Here is a 17,063-nt window from a genome sequence, read left to right as displayed (position 1 = left end):
GGTTGATTAACAGATTTATGCAAAAAATTGAAAAAAACATTAATCTCATATATTTTACAGCTCAATTTAATGGATATTTTCATCCTGAACGACACGAAAGGGTAGTAAATTTGCCCACGGTGTATTGTTGAGTTTTCACAAAATGTAAAAGCAATTTCCCAAAATATGTGTCAATATAAGATTTGTCACAAAAAGTCATTTGCTGGAACACAGAGAAAGTTTTGTCCAAATTAAGACTCAAAAAACCCAACAGTGGAAGAAATCATCCCCAACAATACAAAAGGGTTAAACTTTTTATTGATAGTGTGGACCCCCTGCGAATACGCCACGGACCATTAGGGGGCAGCGTAGCCCTGATCGATGTATGATTGTGAATGTAGTGAAAGTGAAAGTGAAAGGTGATTTGTTGAATTGGTGTGATAGTAGGGTAAGCAAGGACACATTTTCAGATTTACATAAAGAGTTGCATGTACAATATCTTACTGTTTTATTATGCAAGTTTTGTGACAACTGTAAGTCTTTTCTTCATTCTTCAGCCCAGACAGGAGATTTTGTGAAGGACTGAAAAGGTAAGTGGAGTGGAGAGTAAACAATGTTACCTACATTAACAAATGTTTTATTTAGTTAATACCTGCATTTATGTTTTATTTATGTTTTTACAGCACAATTTTATTAAGTCATCATTTACATGTTATTACGTGTGATTTCAACCCAAATAATAAGACTGAAAAGGTAAACTGATTTTGTTACTAAATGTGTTCAAGATAGGCCTACATAGAGATAAATCAGTTAATAATCATAAAGTCGATGTGTTTGTCTTTTTAAAGGAAAAACTATGGGAGCTACATGCAATAGTAAGTATTACTATACACAAGTTTGCATTTAGGTGGCGTAAATTACTTTCAGTTGCTTTTTTTAAAATACTTAGAATGTGGATAATAATTAACTGATAACATGAGCTTGAAAATAATCATGTGTGTACAGTGAACTGCCTGTTTCTCTCTTGCTTCACAGAGTGTTTGTGTTGCTGTAAAGACACAGCAAAGACAAGAGTAAAAGAAGGTCAGATTTTACTGAGTGTTAACATAAATATATTAATTGACTTAATTTTAAGTTATAAATACAAACGTTTACATAACATTAATTAAAACACCTGTACAAGCATGCACCTCATTTTTTTACAAATGTTCAATGATTTTTTTATACATTATAAATCATGATTGTGCAAGTTTAGTCAATGGTTAAGTGAGTCTTCTTTAAGTATTAAACCATGCCGGCTCCAGCCTGATAAAAAGAAGAATGCATGAGAAAAGCATGAGTAGAGCCATGGGTCAGCACGACCTGGTCATTCGATTTCTCAGAGGTGCACAAAGGCTAAATCCTTCACGCCCTCCCTGGGATCTGTCCTTGGTGCTGAAAGCACCCCTTTGAGCCTCTGTATACTGTGAGTATTAAATATCTCACAATGAAAACTCTAACACTCCTCGCATTGGCTTCTGTTAAGAGGATAGGGGACCTGCATTCATTTTTGGTCGACGATTTGTGCCTTCAGTTCAAGCCTGCTGCATCCAGCGTAACACTGAGACCTTGGCCTGGCTACGTGCCTAAAGTTCCCACACTTTCAGAGATCAGGTGGTGAACTTGCAAGCGCTGCCTTTGGAAGAAGCAGACCCAGCCATGGCTTTGTTATGTCCTGTACATGCACTACGTGTGTATATAGACAGAATGCAAAGCTTTAGGACCTCAGACCAGCTCTTTGTCTGTTACTGTGGTCAGCAGAAATGGAAAGCTGTCACCAAGCAGAGGATGTCCCATTGGATTGTGGATATTATAGCCCTTGCATACAAACAGCAAGACGTGCCTTGCCCATTTAATTGACGTGCTCACTCTACACGTAGTGTGGCATCATCTTGGGCATTTGTAGAGCTGCAAGCTGGGCGACACCCAATACCTTCACTAGATTCTATAGTGTTCGTATCAAGCCGGTTTCCTCTCGGGTTCTCTCTCTCTTTAGTGAGAACACCATAGGTCGGCTTGTATGTTGGCTTGCATCCTTTATTTTAGTGCTGCACATTTGCACCATTATGGAAGGTCATTAGTGCAAAAACGTCTCAAAACTGTTTTGTACTCCTGCACCGCCTAGATAATAATTTTGCAGGCACTTGAAGTGTCCAGCTTCAGTGGCGCTTTGGTAGGGATTCCCAATTCGTCGGTCACAACGTGAAAAGGAACATCTCGGTTACGTATGTAACCCTCATTCCCTGAAGGAAGGGAATGGAGACGTCAAGTCCCGTCGCAACAGTTTGCGGTTCCATTGCTGTTACCAGGCCGGGCACTATGCTCGGCTTTCTCAGCAAATAATATAACTGATTTGGTAAACGCACCTGCCTCTCGCTAAATACTTGTGCAGCAGGGCGGCACTGGCAGATGCAAATACCTGCATGCCAAGTTCATTGGCGTTTTGTTAGTTTCTCGAAATAGATTTGTCTCCGCGAAACAGTTCCCAATTCGTCGGTCATGACGTTGCATCTCCGTTCCCTTCCTTCAGGGAACGAGGGTTACATACGTAACCGAAACGTTTTCATTTTACATTCAAAGTTTGACAAGAAATCAAACAACTCAAAGAACTGCAGATCAAACTTTAAAATGTAAAAAACCTGACAGAAAAATCTAAATCTGTTCTTCTAGAAGAAGAATTACAAATTCAACTGCTGCAAAAAAACAAAGACATTGAAAACATACAGATTCAGCTAAAGGAGAAAAACACAGAGTTGGAGAATCTGAAGAAACTGATGAGCGAGAAAGAGATCACAGTCCAGAACACAGTCCAAGAGCTGGAAACCAGTAAACATCAACTGGAGACACTGACCGAACAGATGAGGAATAGAGGTAAGAAATTTCAAATGACAAAGTGAGAGAGGGTCTGGTTGATATTTATTTGTAGCTTATTATATATAAGTTAGAAATTTAGATTTCTGGAAAACACTTTTAAATATTGTGTCAACAACAGGAAGTAAAAAAACAGTAGCTGGGGTGTCAGTAAGTTACAGGTTTAAAAGAGAAATGTTGGTCTTTATTGCACAGTTATAGATTGACAAGAAATCAGACTAAAAGAATTGCAGATCAAACTTACAAATGAAAAAAAAAACTGACAGAAAAATCTAAATCTGTTTGTCTAGAAAAAGAATCACAAAATCAACTGCTGCTAAAAAACAAAGACATTGACAACATACAGAATCAGCTACAGGAGAAAAACACAGAGTTGGAGAATCTGAAGAAACTGATGACCGAAAAAGAGATCACAGCCCAGAACACAGTCCAAGAGCTGGAACATCAACTGGAGACACTGACCGAACAGATGAGGAATAGAGGTAAAAAAAAATAATGACAAAGTGAGAGAGGGTTTCGTTGACATTTTGTTTGTAGCTTATTACGTGTAGTTAGAAAATGAGATTTCTGGAAAACACTTATAAATATTGTGTCAACAACAGGAAGTGAAAACCAGTAGCTGGGGTGTTCAAAACAGCAAATTACTGGTTTAAATGTGAAATGTTGGTCTTTACTGCACAGTTATAGATTGACAAGAAATCAAACAACTAAAAGAACTACAGATCAAACTTACAAATGTAAAAAGACTGACAAAAAAATCTAATCTGTTCGTCTAGAAAAAGAATCACAAAATCAACTTCTGCTAAAAAACAAAGACATTGACAACATACAGAATCAGCTACAGGAGAAAAACACAGAGTTGGAGAATCTGAAGCAACTTATGAGAGAAAAAGAGATCACAGCCCAAGAGCTGGAAACCAGTAAACATCAACTGGAGACCCTGACCGTACAGATGAGGAATAGAGGTAAGAAATTTTAAAGAACAAAGGGAGAGAGGGTCTAGTTGACATTTATTTGTAGCTTAATACATGAAAGTTAAATATAGAGATTAGTGGAAAACACAGTCAAATATCAGTAACAGGAAACAAAAACCGGTAACGCTTTAGATTACAGCCCGGAAAGTAATACGTAAGTACAGCGAATTTACAGCATATGTTTCTGTAATTATAGTTTACTTATGAAGTACGTACGTGTAATTATAAGGGAACAATTTATAATATTTGGGGAATAAAGGGGTAACAACCAGGAAAAATACAAATAATATATGCAGTAAAGTACTGCGTAAGTACAGCGAATTTACAGCGTAAGTTTCTGTAATTATAGTATACTTATGAAGTACGTACGTGTAATTATAAGGGAACAATTTATAATATTTGGGGAACAAAGGGGTAACAACCAGGAAAAATACAAATAATATGTGTGGTAAGTATTTTAGATTACTAAACAAAACTTAAAATTCAGTTAATGTGTTTATGCAATTTATTAGTACAATACAATTTATTTAGAATTTTCAATAAAGGTTACTGACCTTAATAAAAGAAAAAGAGTACAGAAATGTATTGGGTCATCAAGCTAAATTAAAAATAGGCAAGGCAACTTTGGTGAAAAAAGCAAGCAAAACTAGAACTACACTCTTAGAACAAATGTGTTAAAAACAACACATTAGTGTTGATTCTGGGACGACAAACTAAATGCGTTGTCCCAAAATCAACCCATCTCTGTGTTATTATGGAAACAACACATTTTGTGTTACTTTTAACACAACTTGTGTTATATTTTAACACAAAATCAACACAAAATGATATATAATGTGTTAAAATTACACATAATGTGTTAAAAACTTAACACACAAAGATGTGTAAAAAATTAACATCATTTCTAAGAGTGTATTTTCTGTAGTTACTGTTTTGTGTTGTTACAATCTAAGTCAAAAAATTTTACCCCCTTGTTTCACGCAGTTACAGAGTAAGTACAGAATCTGCGGGCTGTAAATTAAAGTGGCACTTGTTACCCCCTTGTTTCACGTAGTTACAGAGTAAATACAACATCTGCGGGCTGTAAATTAAAGTGGCACTTGTTACCCCCTTGTTTCATGTAGTTAAAGAGTAAATACAACATCTGCGGGCTGTAAATTAAAGTGGGACTTGTTACCTCTTTGTTCCGAAAATATTATAAATTGTTCCCTTAAAATTACATGTATGTACTTTATAAGTACACTATAATTACAGAAATGTATGCTATAAATTCGCTGTACTTACGCAGTACTTTACTGCATATATTATTTGTATTTTTCCTGGTTGTTACCCCTTTATTCCCCAAATATTATAAATTGTTCCCTTATAATTACACGTACGTACTTCATAAGTAAACTATAATTACAGAAACATACGCTGTAAATTCGCTGTACTTACCCAGTACTTTCCGGGCTGTAATCTAAAGCGTTACCATGTTTTCTTGTAAATAATTAAGCATTTTTTTAATCAGACTCTTAATGGATTCTGCAACAAATCAGTATTTCTGAATGGTCTGAGTCCAGGATTAGGCGTTTTTTAATCGAAAGAATTTGATGAACATAGCCTAATACATACTGAGAATATTCGGTAAATATCATAATCTTTTGCATCTCTAATCCTCAATTACCGGTTTAAAAGACAAATGTTGGTCTTTATTTTACATTCAAAGTTTGACAAGAAATCAAACAACTAAAAGAATTGCAGATCAAACTTACAAAAAAAAAACTGACAGAAAATCTAAATCTGTTTGTCCAGAAATGGAATCACAAAATCAACTGTTGCAAAAAAACAAAGACATTGACAACATACAGAATCAGCTAAAGGAGAAAAACACAGAGATGGAGAATCTAAAGAAACTGATGAGTGAGAAAGAGATCACAGCCCAGAACACAGTCCAAGAGCTGGAACATCGACTGGAGACACTGACCGAACAGATGAGGAATAGAGGTAAGAAATTTAAATGACAACGTGAGAGAGGGTCTGGTTGATATTTTTTGTAGCTTATTACATGTAAGTTAGAAGTTTAGATTTCTGGAAAACACTTTTAAATATTGTGTCAACAACAGGAAGAAAAAAAACAGTAGCTGGGGTGTCAGTAAATTACAGGTTTAAAAGAGAAATGTTGGTCTTTATTGCATAGTTATAGATTGACAAGAAATCAGACTAAAAGAATTGCAGATCAAACTTACAAATGAAAAAAAAAACTGACAGAAAAATCTAAATCTGTTTGTCCAGAAATGGATTCACAAAATCAACTGCTGCTAAAAAACAAAGACATTGACAACATACAGAATCAGCTACAGGAGAAAAACACAGAGTTGGAGAATCTGAAGAAACTGATGAGAGAAAAAGAGATCACAGCCCAGAACACAGTCCAAGAGCTGGAACATCAACTGGAGACACTGACCGAACAGATGAGGAATAGAGGTAAAAAAAAATGAATGACAAAGTGAGAGAGGGTTTCGTTGACATTTTGTTTGTAGCTTATTACGTGTAAGTTAGAAAATGAGATTTCTGGAAAACACTTTTAAATATTGTGTCAACAACAGCAAGTGAAAACCAGTAGCTGGGGTGTTCAAAACAGTAAATGTCTGGTTTAAAAGTGAAATGTTGGTCTTTACTGCACAGTTATAGATAGACAAGAAATCACACAACTCAAAGAACTGCAGATCAAACTTACAAATGTAAAAAAAGGAGAGAAAAATCTAAATCTGTTCTTCTAGAAAAAGAATCACAAATTCAGCTGCTGCAAAAAAACAAAGACATTGACAACATAAAGAATCAGCTAAAGGAGAAAAACACAGAGATGGAGAATCTGAAGAAATTAATGAGTGAGAAAGAGATCACAGCCCAGAACACAGTCCAAGAGCTGGAACATCGACTGGAGACACTGACCGAACAGATGAGGAATAGAGGTAAGAAATTTCAAATGACAAAGTGAGAGAGAGTTTCATTGATATTTATTTGTAGCTTATTATATATAAGTTAGAAGTTTAGATTCCCGGAAAACACTTATAAATATTGTGTCAACAACTGGAAGTGAAACCCAGTAGTTGGGGTGTTCAGAACAGTAAATTACAGGTTTAAAGGAGAAATCTTGGTCTTTATTTTACATTCAAAGTTTGACAAGAAAAACTAATCAAAGAACTGCAGATCAAACTTTAAAATGTAAAAAACCTGACAGAAAAATCTAAATCTGTTCATCTATAGAAAAAGAATCACAAATTCAGCTGCTGCAAAAAAGCAAAGACAATGAAAACCTACAGAATCAGCTAAAGGAGAAAAACACGGAGTTGGAGAATTTGAAGAAACTGATGAGTGAGAATGAGATCACAGCCCAGAACACAGTCCAAGAGCTGGAACATCGACTGGTCGAACAGATGAGGAATATAGGTAAGAATAGAGGTTTGTTAAAAAAATTCCAGAGGCAAATAATTTATTAAACAGCTGTCCCTTGTGGTTAAATTGTGCTTGTTTAACGTGTATATCCATCTACAAAAAAGGATAATTGCTATGAGCAAGGCTTTTTGTTCAAAGCTTTAATTCACTATGATTAAATATACTAAATATACCAACAACATTGTGCAGCTGCATCAGAGCAGGCAGACAAACTTAGATCAGAGCGCTAACGTTAGCCAATAATATATCAGTTGACGCTATTATCACACCTTTAATATACACTTTCACAGTAATAACGAAGGCACTTTAAAAATGAACAATTTGAAAAATGCATTTACTGTGGGGAGATTCAGCAAATTAATTTACACACCTTCGTTTCAACTTCAGTCTCTCATTCGTTTATACTGGAGTGCGGAACTGCAGCGTTTAAAGCTAAATGCTGCCACCTAGCGTACTGGATGAATTTATTTTAAAAATCTGAAAAGATTTGGGGGGGTTGACAAAACATTCAGCTCCAGAAATTGAATGATCCTGGTTTCATAACATATCTGCAACGATTCGACTGTGATATTGGTAGTTGAATCATGCTTCTCCTATCAATTCATTGAATCTTTGACTATTCGGGGTCACCCCTAATACATGTACATTGACAATAGAAAGTGGCTTTTGAACTAAGCAAGAAGCTGTTGCAGTGTTTATTCATATTTATTACACGGCTCTCTGGAATGCTTGATTCTGATTGGTCAGTTGAGACATTTGCAGGTTCGTTCTTTTCAAATAATAACCGCTCCAAAGTAATAACGCAGCCGGTACTACTTTTACGATTAAAATCGCTCCGTGCCAATAAAGATTACTAGCTGTTTGGCGCCATCTTGTGACAAACACTGGACAACCATAATTTTAACATGTAGGAAAAAACAAAACATTTAAACAGTGGATAGAAGAACGAACAACGACAAGACACAGAGAGCTTACTGAGACTGAACTTGACAAAATAGAGCATGACAGCTACGAAGCCAACACACAAAAAAATACAGAATGGGCATTAAAACTTCTCAAAGACTGGCTAAAACAGAAAAAATGAAGACAGACAAGTATGAAGCAGAGGATCTTAATAAGGTATTACGACCATTTTATGCATCTGTGCAAAGTTTCTCGGAAGGTTAAAATTTTTAATTTAAAACAAATATGCCAATAAAATGTTTCAAATTCATATTCATGTCCAGTTTTTTTTCTTATGTGGCAAGTAGCCGTGTAATAAGCGGGATAATGTAGAGGCAGCCGGTAGTTATCGGGAAATAAGCCCCTTCAGTGTGATACAAGACCCTCCGCTTCGCGTCGGGTCCTGATCACACTGTCGGGGCTTATTTCCCGATAACTACCGGCTGCCTCTACATTATCCCTTACTTATATTACTTTATAAATATATTACATTACATACACAGCTTCAAAACATGGACCAACGTCTGCCAACCACTGCACGTCACTATAAGTTTGCGCCTACTATTTACTCCAATAACTACATGTCACGGTAGAGTGGTTCCTCCAACAAAATTAAATATAAATAAATCAAAGCACTGTAAAATATCAATGTTAGTTTAAGAAAACTGCTACAGTAGAAGTAGGCTAGTAAAGAATTAATATCTGACGAGTCTGATGGAGTCTGGGGTGGGCACTTGTGGTGGCCAATTACGCAGGATTTTGCCTCATTAGGTAAGGCAATGGCTATTTATTTTTTTTACAAAAAAGTATGTTCTGTGTTATTGAAAGTTACATATTAATACCACGTATTAACAGTTAGAACAGGCTGTTATTTCAAATTCAGTTGGAAAAGAAAACAAACAATTCAAAGAACTGTAAATCAAACTTACAAATGCTAAAGAAAACAACTAACAGAAAAATCTAAAACAATTAGATAAACAAAAGAGGACCAAAGACATTGAAGAGAAACAGCTAAAGGAGAAATATACAGAGTGGGAAATGGTGAGCAAGACAGAGATCCCAGTCCAGAACACAGTCCAAGAGCTGGAAACCAGTAAACATCAACTGGATACATTGATGAAGACCAAACAGATGAGAGATATAGGTAAGAAATGTTAAAGGACAAAGAAACTGTCTAGTTGACACATTATTTAAATATATATATATATATATATATATATATATATATATATATATATATATATATATATATATATATATATATATATACATAAAATAGTGGAAGTAATAACATCATCATTTGGGTACTGTATTTTTATTTATTTAATTCATTTAATTCATTTTCTAGGGGAAGTCAAACTGTACTCATTTTTGGCTGGAAAAACAAATAACTCTCACCAGAAATTTATTGACACTCTGAAAAAACAAATTCAGGATCTGAAGGAAGTTCCTGCCATGGATGAAAGAGACATTTTTATGGTTTTCTGTCCTATTGTTTCTCGAGCTGGAACTGATATTGAAGCAGCACTGAAAAGATTCACAGACTCTACAGGTTGTTTGATTATCAGCACATTATTTTCAATAGCATAATAGGTTCTAACTTTCTAACTTCTGATCTAGATGGTACATTCAAGGCATCCAGCAAAATTGTCTTTAATTTTTCTTTTTCTTTGAACAGCATCTAAGCTAAATGTTCTGGTGGTGCTACATCACACATTTGACCCAGAGAAAACTGTACCAGATAGCAGCAGATGTGTTAACAGAATGGATATACTGACAGTGGACTGTCTGTTCTATGAGGATACAGGATTACTGGAGTGTCAAAAGAATCAGGATGCTATCGACAAAGTTGTGAAAGGGGTAAGAGAGAAGGTAATTAACAAGCAGCATTATGGAAACTTACAATAAGCCAAGTTTCAACATACAGACCAAGGTTAAGCCCAGGCTCATTAATAAATAGTTATGCAGTGTGTGTTTTCCAACTAACCACTAATGTTCTACAAGTCGTGGCGGATTGTGTAGTGGGTAACGTTCCAAAATGTGGTGCTTTTTCACACTTTCGACGACCCGAGTTCGATTCCCGGCTCGTGGTCATTTGCCGATCCCATACCCCTCTCTACTCTCTGTACTTTCCTGTCCTCTCCTCATTCACTGTTAATAAAGGCAAAAGCAGGCAAAAAAACATGTTCTACAAAACAGATTTAATCACATGTGTACACAAAAATCGCTGGCAAGAGATGCTTTCCAACAGGTTTTATCATAGTTTTTGTCCAACTCCATTGACTTGTATTAGATGTGCTGTGTGAGGTACGTTTGGAAAAATAGGTCCACAAGTTTACAACGAATAGTAAAACACCTGTTGGAAAGCATCGTTTGCAGCGATTTTTGTGTGAGCATATCAGTGAACACCCCTGAGCACTCGGTGAGTTTCACGTCTTTGTAAACGAAAGTTTAATGAATTTTCGGAAGGATTGTTCCATTGCACCTATGCAACCATTGTAGAGGTGGGAGGTGATACAACAAACACCCGCAAACAGGGCTTTAAGTGTAAAATACCGAACTTGTCCTTTAAGCCATTAGTGTCCTCTAGCGGCAGTAGCTTATAAATACAACCTGTTGTTACATTTTAAGTTTTTTGCCTTATACATCAGATGAGACACATTCATTTTATGAATTTGTAAATGTAGAAAAGGTTTAATAAACATTTATGGTTTTGAAGATATTTTGGAGCATCTAACCCCACCCTCAACCTTACCCTAAACACAACCACTTCTCAATCATATAAAACACAATACGCAAGTAGTGCGATCAGTGCGGTTTTTGAATGGTCATGCATCATTTTCTCAGTTGCCGCTCAGACAGGAGAAATACAGATTTCAGTGTTGCACTTCCTTCTTTCAATGATGTAAAAATCATCATTTTGCATCATTGAAAGAAGGAAGTCCAATATCTTTGTTGAGGAAGTGAGACTACAAACACCCATTTCTCGGTCAAATAGGCACTAATTTTGTACTTACCTTAATTTTACCCTGATTGGACAATGGAAAACGGCAAATGATGTCAGCGCTTGTCCACTCAGAGCGCTCCTGCAAAAACGTGTGGCATGGGAGGCAACCAAAACATGGAGATTTTGGTTCGGATAAACAGCGCACATAATGCTCACTGCACACTGCCCATAAAAAAACATTCAAAAAAGGCGCCTGCAACTGCCATAAACGCGTTCTGTGTTATCCGTTCCTAATGCTGCTTAAACACCAAGCGCGAAGCATCACGTTTCTCATTTAACTTTGTGTAATGCTAATTTTTCGCTTCAAGTTGAATATTTTCAAATTGCGTGAAGATGCGTTTAAAGCGAATCGCAATTGCGCCGCCCAGCTTGTGTCATTTGTATCGCCCCGTGTAAGTTGGCATCTATTTGCATCTTTGCATTGACTTTGTTTGTAATCTACTCGCGCAAATTGTTGAATTCACGTTTGGTCTGTTCCCCCATAAAAAGCAAGGACAATATCAGTCAAAACCTGCTCTTAACCTACTTAACTTAAACATCCTTTACTTTAACAGATCAACAATGCATGGGGGAAAAAGGAGAAATTTGCTTCAAGGACCGGTAAGTGTTGTTGAAATGATTAAACAAAATACAATTATTAAGTACAGACATAAAAGACAGATTCGGTGTTATTTAGTGAGGTCTGCTGGTGAACACAGTCCAAGAGCTAAAAACCAGTAGACATCAACTGCTGAAAAAAATGAGAATGACAGAACAGATGAGAATGAGGATATAGGTAAGAAAATTTGAGGGACAAAAGGAGATATGATCTAGTTGACATTTATTTGTAGCTTGATGTAATAATACATGAAAATAATAAAAGGAGAATACTGGAAAACACTGTCAAAAAACAGAAAAACCAAACCATCAGCTGAGTTGTTCAATAATTACTAGTTTAAAAAACTAGAATCTGAAGAAACTGATGAGAGACAAAAAGAGACTACTGGAGAATACCGTCCAAGAGCTGGAAACCATTAAAAATCAACTGGAGACAATGAGGAATTTAGGTGAGAATTTTTAAAAGGACAAACAAGGAAGTGTTTTGTTGACACTCATTTATAGCTTAATGTAATGCATGAAAGTTGGAAAAAGAGATAACAATTACTGGTTTAAAAGAGAAATGTTTATTTTACATTCATAGTTTAACAAGGAACTTAAATTTATCAATTATGTATCATTTATAACTGGACACATAATTTATAAAAATACACACGTGAACATGGATAGCGGAAGTAACAAAACAGCCTCATTTGGGTAATTGAAGTCATCTTCACAGGTACAGTTTAACAAATCCAATTGAAATATAACAAAATATTTTTTATTTTTACTAATGAATAAACCAAATGCATGTTCATAATATTTGAACTTTGAATATGAAACAGGTTTTTCCTCACTGAATGTTTGCATTAAATAAGCTGATACAATATATCAAATACATTTTTGTGTCCATATATTTTATCACATATTTACATTAACCATTTACATTTAACATGGTCGTGCTATTTTTTATAAAAAAAATTCAAAGTACAAAAAATGAAGTTAATAATGTTAATCTTTTCTGGATGTTGTCTGCAAAAGATAATAAAACTCGCAGTGATCTTTCATTGGTTTAAATCAGTGTTAGCTCCATGGTCGGATGGGCCATCTGGCAAATCTGGCATGCCAGAGGGACCGGACAATTTTTTTATGTGGGCCTGTGAGATTTTAAAAAAATATAACCGATGCAGATACCACTGTTTTTCTTTAAAAAATAAATTTTGTTAGTACGTTTCAATTGTTCCCTTTTGTATGGACAAAATATTCATGATTTTTCGACAGTTTATCTAATAACAGTTTATCCAAAAACAGACCAGTGTTTCCTTCTCATGTTAGGAAGTCCATTGACACCATCATTTGTTCTCGATAATGATTTATAAAACCTAATGTGAGAGATCTTCACTCTCAGATCAGACAAAAAAACATAACAAAGAGTTGAAGCCTCAGGTTTAACCATGTTTTATGTTATGGTTGTTAAGATGTCATTGGCAGATAGTTAAAATGCATTATTTTATATTAAAATTGATTTCCTAAAAAGTAAGTAGCATTTATGTTGTGCCAATGTGCAGTCGTGTGTTGCAAGAAGGCTGTGGTGGGCCACTTTGGGTGAAAAAATCCAGGGCCACTTTTTGGCCCCAGTCCACCCCTGGTAGGCTCTGTGTGATAATTACTTATTTCAGTTACTACTACTTTCTTTTATTGATCCAACTTCTCATTCTCATTTAACAAGCACCGCAAGTCATGAACACACAGCAGTGGGCAGCTATCCCTTCAGCACCTGGGGAGCAATTAGGGTTAAGTGTGTCTTTCTAAAGGGCACAACAGTCACAACCTGCTGGTTGTGAGACTTAAACCGGCAGCTTTCGGGTTACAAGCCTGACTCTACGACTGCCCCTACCAGGGGCATCAGTTTGTGTTGAAAAGTGGTGGGGACAAAAAATCAGATGAAAAAACATTACAGCAGGACGGGAAAAATATTGAATAACGGCGCATCAAAAATGGGCATAGTGTAGGCCGGTCAACAACACAAAAATACTCAGCATAAAACCCTCAACAATGTCGACTGCACATGTAACAGTCCCTACAACACCAGCTCAAATGAACAGTGCCAAAGCACCATACTGTAGATAACAGCAGCACGTTTAGTCAATGATTACAATTAAATTCATTACATATGTAAAAGAAAACACACCATAAGCACACAATGCAACATATGTGACCTTGGACCACAAAAACGTCGTACACTGCAAAAATTATTTTCAAGAAAAAAATTTATTTGTATTTTTGCCTTGTTTTCAGTAAAAATTAAATTAAGATGCTTTTTCTTGATGAGCAAATTACCTAAGAAAATAAGTCAAGTTTTTAGACGAAAAATACCAAATTTAAGTGATTTTGTGCATAAAACAAGCAAAAAAATCTGCCAATGGGGTGAGAAAAAAAATCTTGAGAATTTTTCTTAAACACTAAATTCAAGAAAAATTCAAGAAAAAAATGCTTTCCCCATTGGCAGATTGTTTTGCTTGTTATGCACATCAAGAAAAAGCATCTTAATTTAAGAATTTTTTGATATTTTACTAAGAATTTTTTTCTTGAAAAACTGACTTTCTTACTTAGTATTTTTGTCTTGTTTTCAGTAGAAATATCTAAAAATTCTTCAATCTAGATAAAGAGACAAAAACTATACAATTTAAGTGAATTTGTGCTTAAAACAAGCAAAAATATCTGCCAATGGGGTGAGAAAATTTTGCTTAAATTAAGTGTTTAAGAAAAAAGAAATCTTATTTTTAGATTTTTTTCTCACCCCATTGGTAGATATTTTTGCTTGTTTTAAGCACAAATTCACTTAAATTGTATATTTTTTGTCTAAAAACTAGACTTATTTTCTTAGGTCATTTTGTTCATCAAGAAAAAGCATCTTGATTTAAGAATTTTTCGATATTTTTACTGAAAACGAGACAAATATACTAAGTAAGAAAGTCATTTTTGCAGTGTAAGTCGCACAGGTATTGTTTGATTTTTCAGAACATTTTAACCAAATGCTTTCAAAAAGTGGTGAGGACAAAATCAGCCATTTCAAAAAGTGGTGGGGACATGTCCCCAGCGTCCCCAGTGTAAATGACACCTATGGCCCCTACAATGGTTTAGTTGCGTTCAATGCTTAAGGGCGATTTATAGTCGTGCGTAGGTCCTACGGCGTAGCTACGGCGTAGGCTATCCGTAGCCTGTGCGTAGCTCTGCGTAGCCTGACGCGCACCTCACAAAATTTCTAACAGCGCGTCGGCTCTACGCGGACCGTAAGCGCTGTGATTGGTCCACCAGAACCCCTCCCGTCAGGTAAAAAAACTGCGTCATAGGTATTTCCGTTTGAGACGGTGAAAACAAACGTGAGCCAAGTTGAGGAGTGATTTCACTCAAACTGAAACATAAGTCGCTGTTTATTTACTTCCATCATTGCTGGTCTTCTCAAATTATACACAACAAGTTGCTATTTCTTCTTCGTTTGTGGGTTTACTTGCTTAGCTTCTTCTTCTGTGACGACTTCTGCTGTTACTGTGGTTACACGCGTGATTACTGCCAACCAGCGGTTTCACGTGTGTTTGCACGTCGACGCGGACGGCGACGCACAAGTATAAATGAAAACCGACGCGGAACCTACGCCGTCGCTGCTACGCCGTAGGACCTACGCACGACTATAAATCGCCCTTTAGTTTAACCTTGTCGGTGGTCGGATGTCTGACTTTGCCTAACCTTGTTCATGGACAGACTAACTTTGTCTGACTTGAATCACATTTAGCAGGTGGTATTATACCAAACACAGACAGTGGAGACTTACTGTTTCACAACATTCTTGTGACGTTATTTAAAACCTTGAGATGGAGATCATTTGAGACTTATATCAGCATTAAAAGACAATACAACACCGACTCAAGATTAAACAACATTAAGAAATGTAGTCCAGAATAACTAGATAGAATAAAAATTATTATAATATAAAAGAATAATACAAATAAGAATAAAAGTGTATGATAAAAGAAATGAAAGCTATTATTGAATCAATGAAATAATGTACTGTAATAGATGAAATTGAACATAAGTTTATGTTTCTACTAGATCCATCACTACAAGAAAAAGATTCACAGAAGAAAGAAAATGAGAAACGTCACCAAGAACCTAGCGTGGGATTAGAAATTAAGAGACAGAGAAAAAACACAGAACAGAGCAAAGATAAAAGTAAGCTAAAAATACCATCAGAGAAATCAATCAAACAACTGGAAAGCAGTAAATATCAAATTTTAAACATAACACAATGTATGAAAAATAAAAAACTCTATTTTCATAGGATCTTATTTTATTTATTTCATTCATTTTCCAGGAGTCAAACTATGCTCAGTTTTGGCTGGAAAAACAAATAACTCTCACAGGAGATTTATTGACACTCTGATAAAACAAATTAAGGATCTGAAGGAAACTCCACAAGTGGATGAGAGTGATATTGTTGTGGTTTTCTGTCCTATTGTTTCTCGAGCTGGAACTGATATTGAAGCAGCACTGAAAATATTCACAGACTCTACAGGTTGTTTTATTATCGAAACATTATTTTCAACATAACATAAAAGTTTCTAACTCTCCAAATACATCTAGGTGATATATTCATATGGCATCCAGGCAAATTTGTCTTAGATTTTTTTTGTTTCTTTGAACAGCATCTAAGCTGAAGGTTCTGGTTGTGCTGCATCACACATTTGACAAAGAGAAAACTGTACCAGACAGCAGCAGATGTGTTAAGAGGATGGATATACTGACAGTGGACTGTCTGTACTATGAGGACACAGGATTACTGTTGTGTCAGAAGAATCAGGATGCTATCGACAAAGTTGTGAAAGGGTTCACTAATTTGCATTAATCTTTGTATAGTTAGAACCCCAGTCATGTTTTTGAATGGTCGTGCATCATTTCCTCAGTTGCCGCCGAGACAGGAGAACGTCTCGGTTACGGATGTAACCCTCGTTCCCTGAAGGAGGGAACGGAGACGTCACGTCGTGACCGACGAATTGGGAACTCGCTTAGAGAGACCAATCTGCTTCGAATACTACTAAAACGCCAATGAACTTGGCATTGAGATATTTGCATAATACTGGCGCCGCCCCGCCAGGTGCGTATATAAGCAGCAGGTGCAAATAGGGAAATTAGCTTCTTATTCGCTGAGAAAGCCGGAAAGTGTGACCGGCCGTAACAGC

General features: G+C 36.0%; 2 protein-coding genes across 6 annotated transcripts in view; both read left to right on the top strand.

Annotated features, from left to right (window-relative positions):
* The first annotated feature begins 829 nt into the window (after positions 1-829).
* The window catches only part of LOC135732497 (uncharacterized), a 35,173-nt gene continuing 18,939 nt past the window's right edge, over positions 830-17,063 (top strand). For 4 of the 5 annotated variants that reach the window (XM_073814704.1, XM_073814702.1, XM_073814701.1 and 1 more), the window contains exons 1-8: positions 830-854; positions 1,015-1,062; positions 2,689-2,889; positions 3,180-3,371; positions 3,666-3,854; positions 5,658-5,849; positions 6,138-6,329; positions 6,626-6,817. In XM_073814704.1, coding sequence (XP_073670805.1) covers positions 836-854; positions 1,015-1,062; positions 2,689-2,889; positions 3,180-3,371; positions 3,666-3,854; positions 5,658-5,849; positions 6,138-6,329; positions 6,626-6,817 — 1,225 coding nt within the window. In that variant the 5' untranslated portion in view covers positions 830-835. The remainder of the gene's footprint in view (positions 855-1,014; positions 1,063-2,688; positions 2,890-3,179; positions 3,372-3,665; positions 3,855-5,657; positions 5,850-6,137; positions 6,330-6,625; positions 6,818-17,063) is intronic. The other variant, XM_073814705.1, reaches the window with a different exon arrangement.
* Positions 9,138-16,729, top strand: LOC141282207 (uncharacterized). Its single transcript, XM_073814785.1, has 7 exons — positions 9,138-9,387; positions 9,592-9,795; positions 9,922-10,115; positions 11,805-11,850; positions 15,937-16,056; positions 16,199-16,399; positions 16,530-16,729. Exons 1-7 carry the CDS (start codon positions 9,282-9,284, stop codon positions 16,727-16,729), a joined length of 1,071 nt encoding a protein of 356 aa, XP_073670886.1. The 5' UTR covers positions 9,138-9,281.

The sequence above is a fragment of the Paramisgurnus dabryanus genome, chromosome 5 (genome assembly GCF_030506205.2).
Source record: "Paramisgurnus dabryanus chromosome 5, PD_genome_1.1, whole genome shotgun sequence".
Lineage (NCBI taxonomy): Eukaryota > Metazoa > Chordata > Actinopteri > Cypriniformes > Cobitidae > Paramisgurnus > Paramisgurnus dabryanus.
Note: the sequence above shows the minus strand (reverse complement) of the source record. Positions and strands in the feature narration are given on the sequence as shown.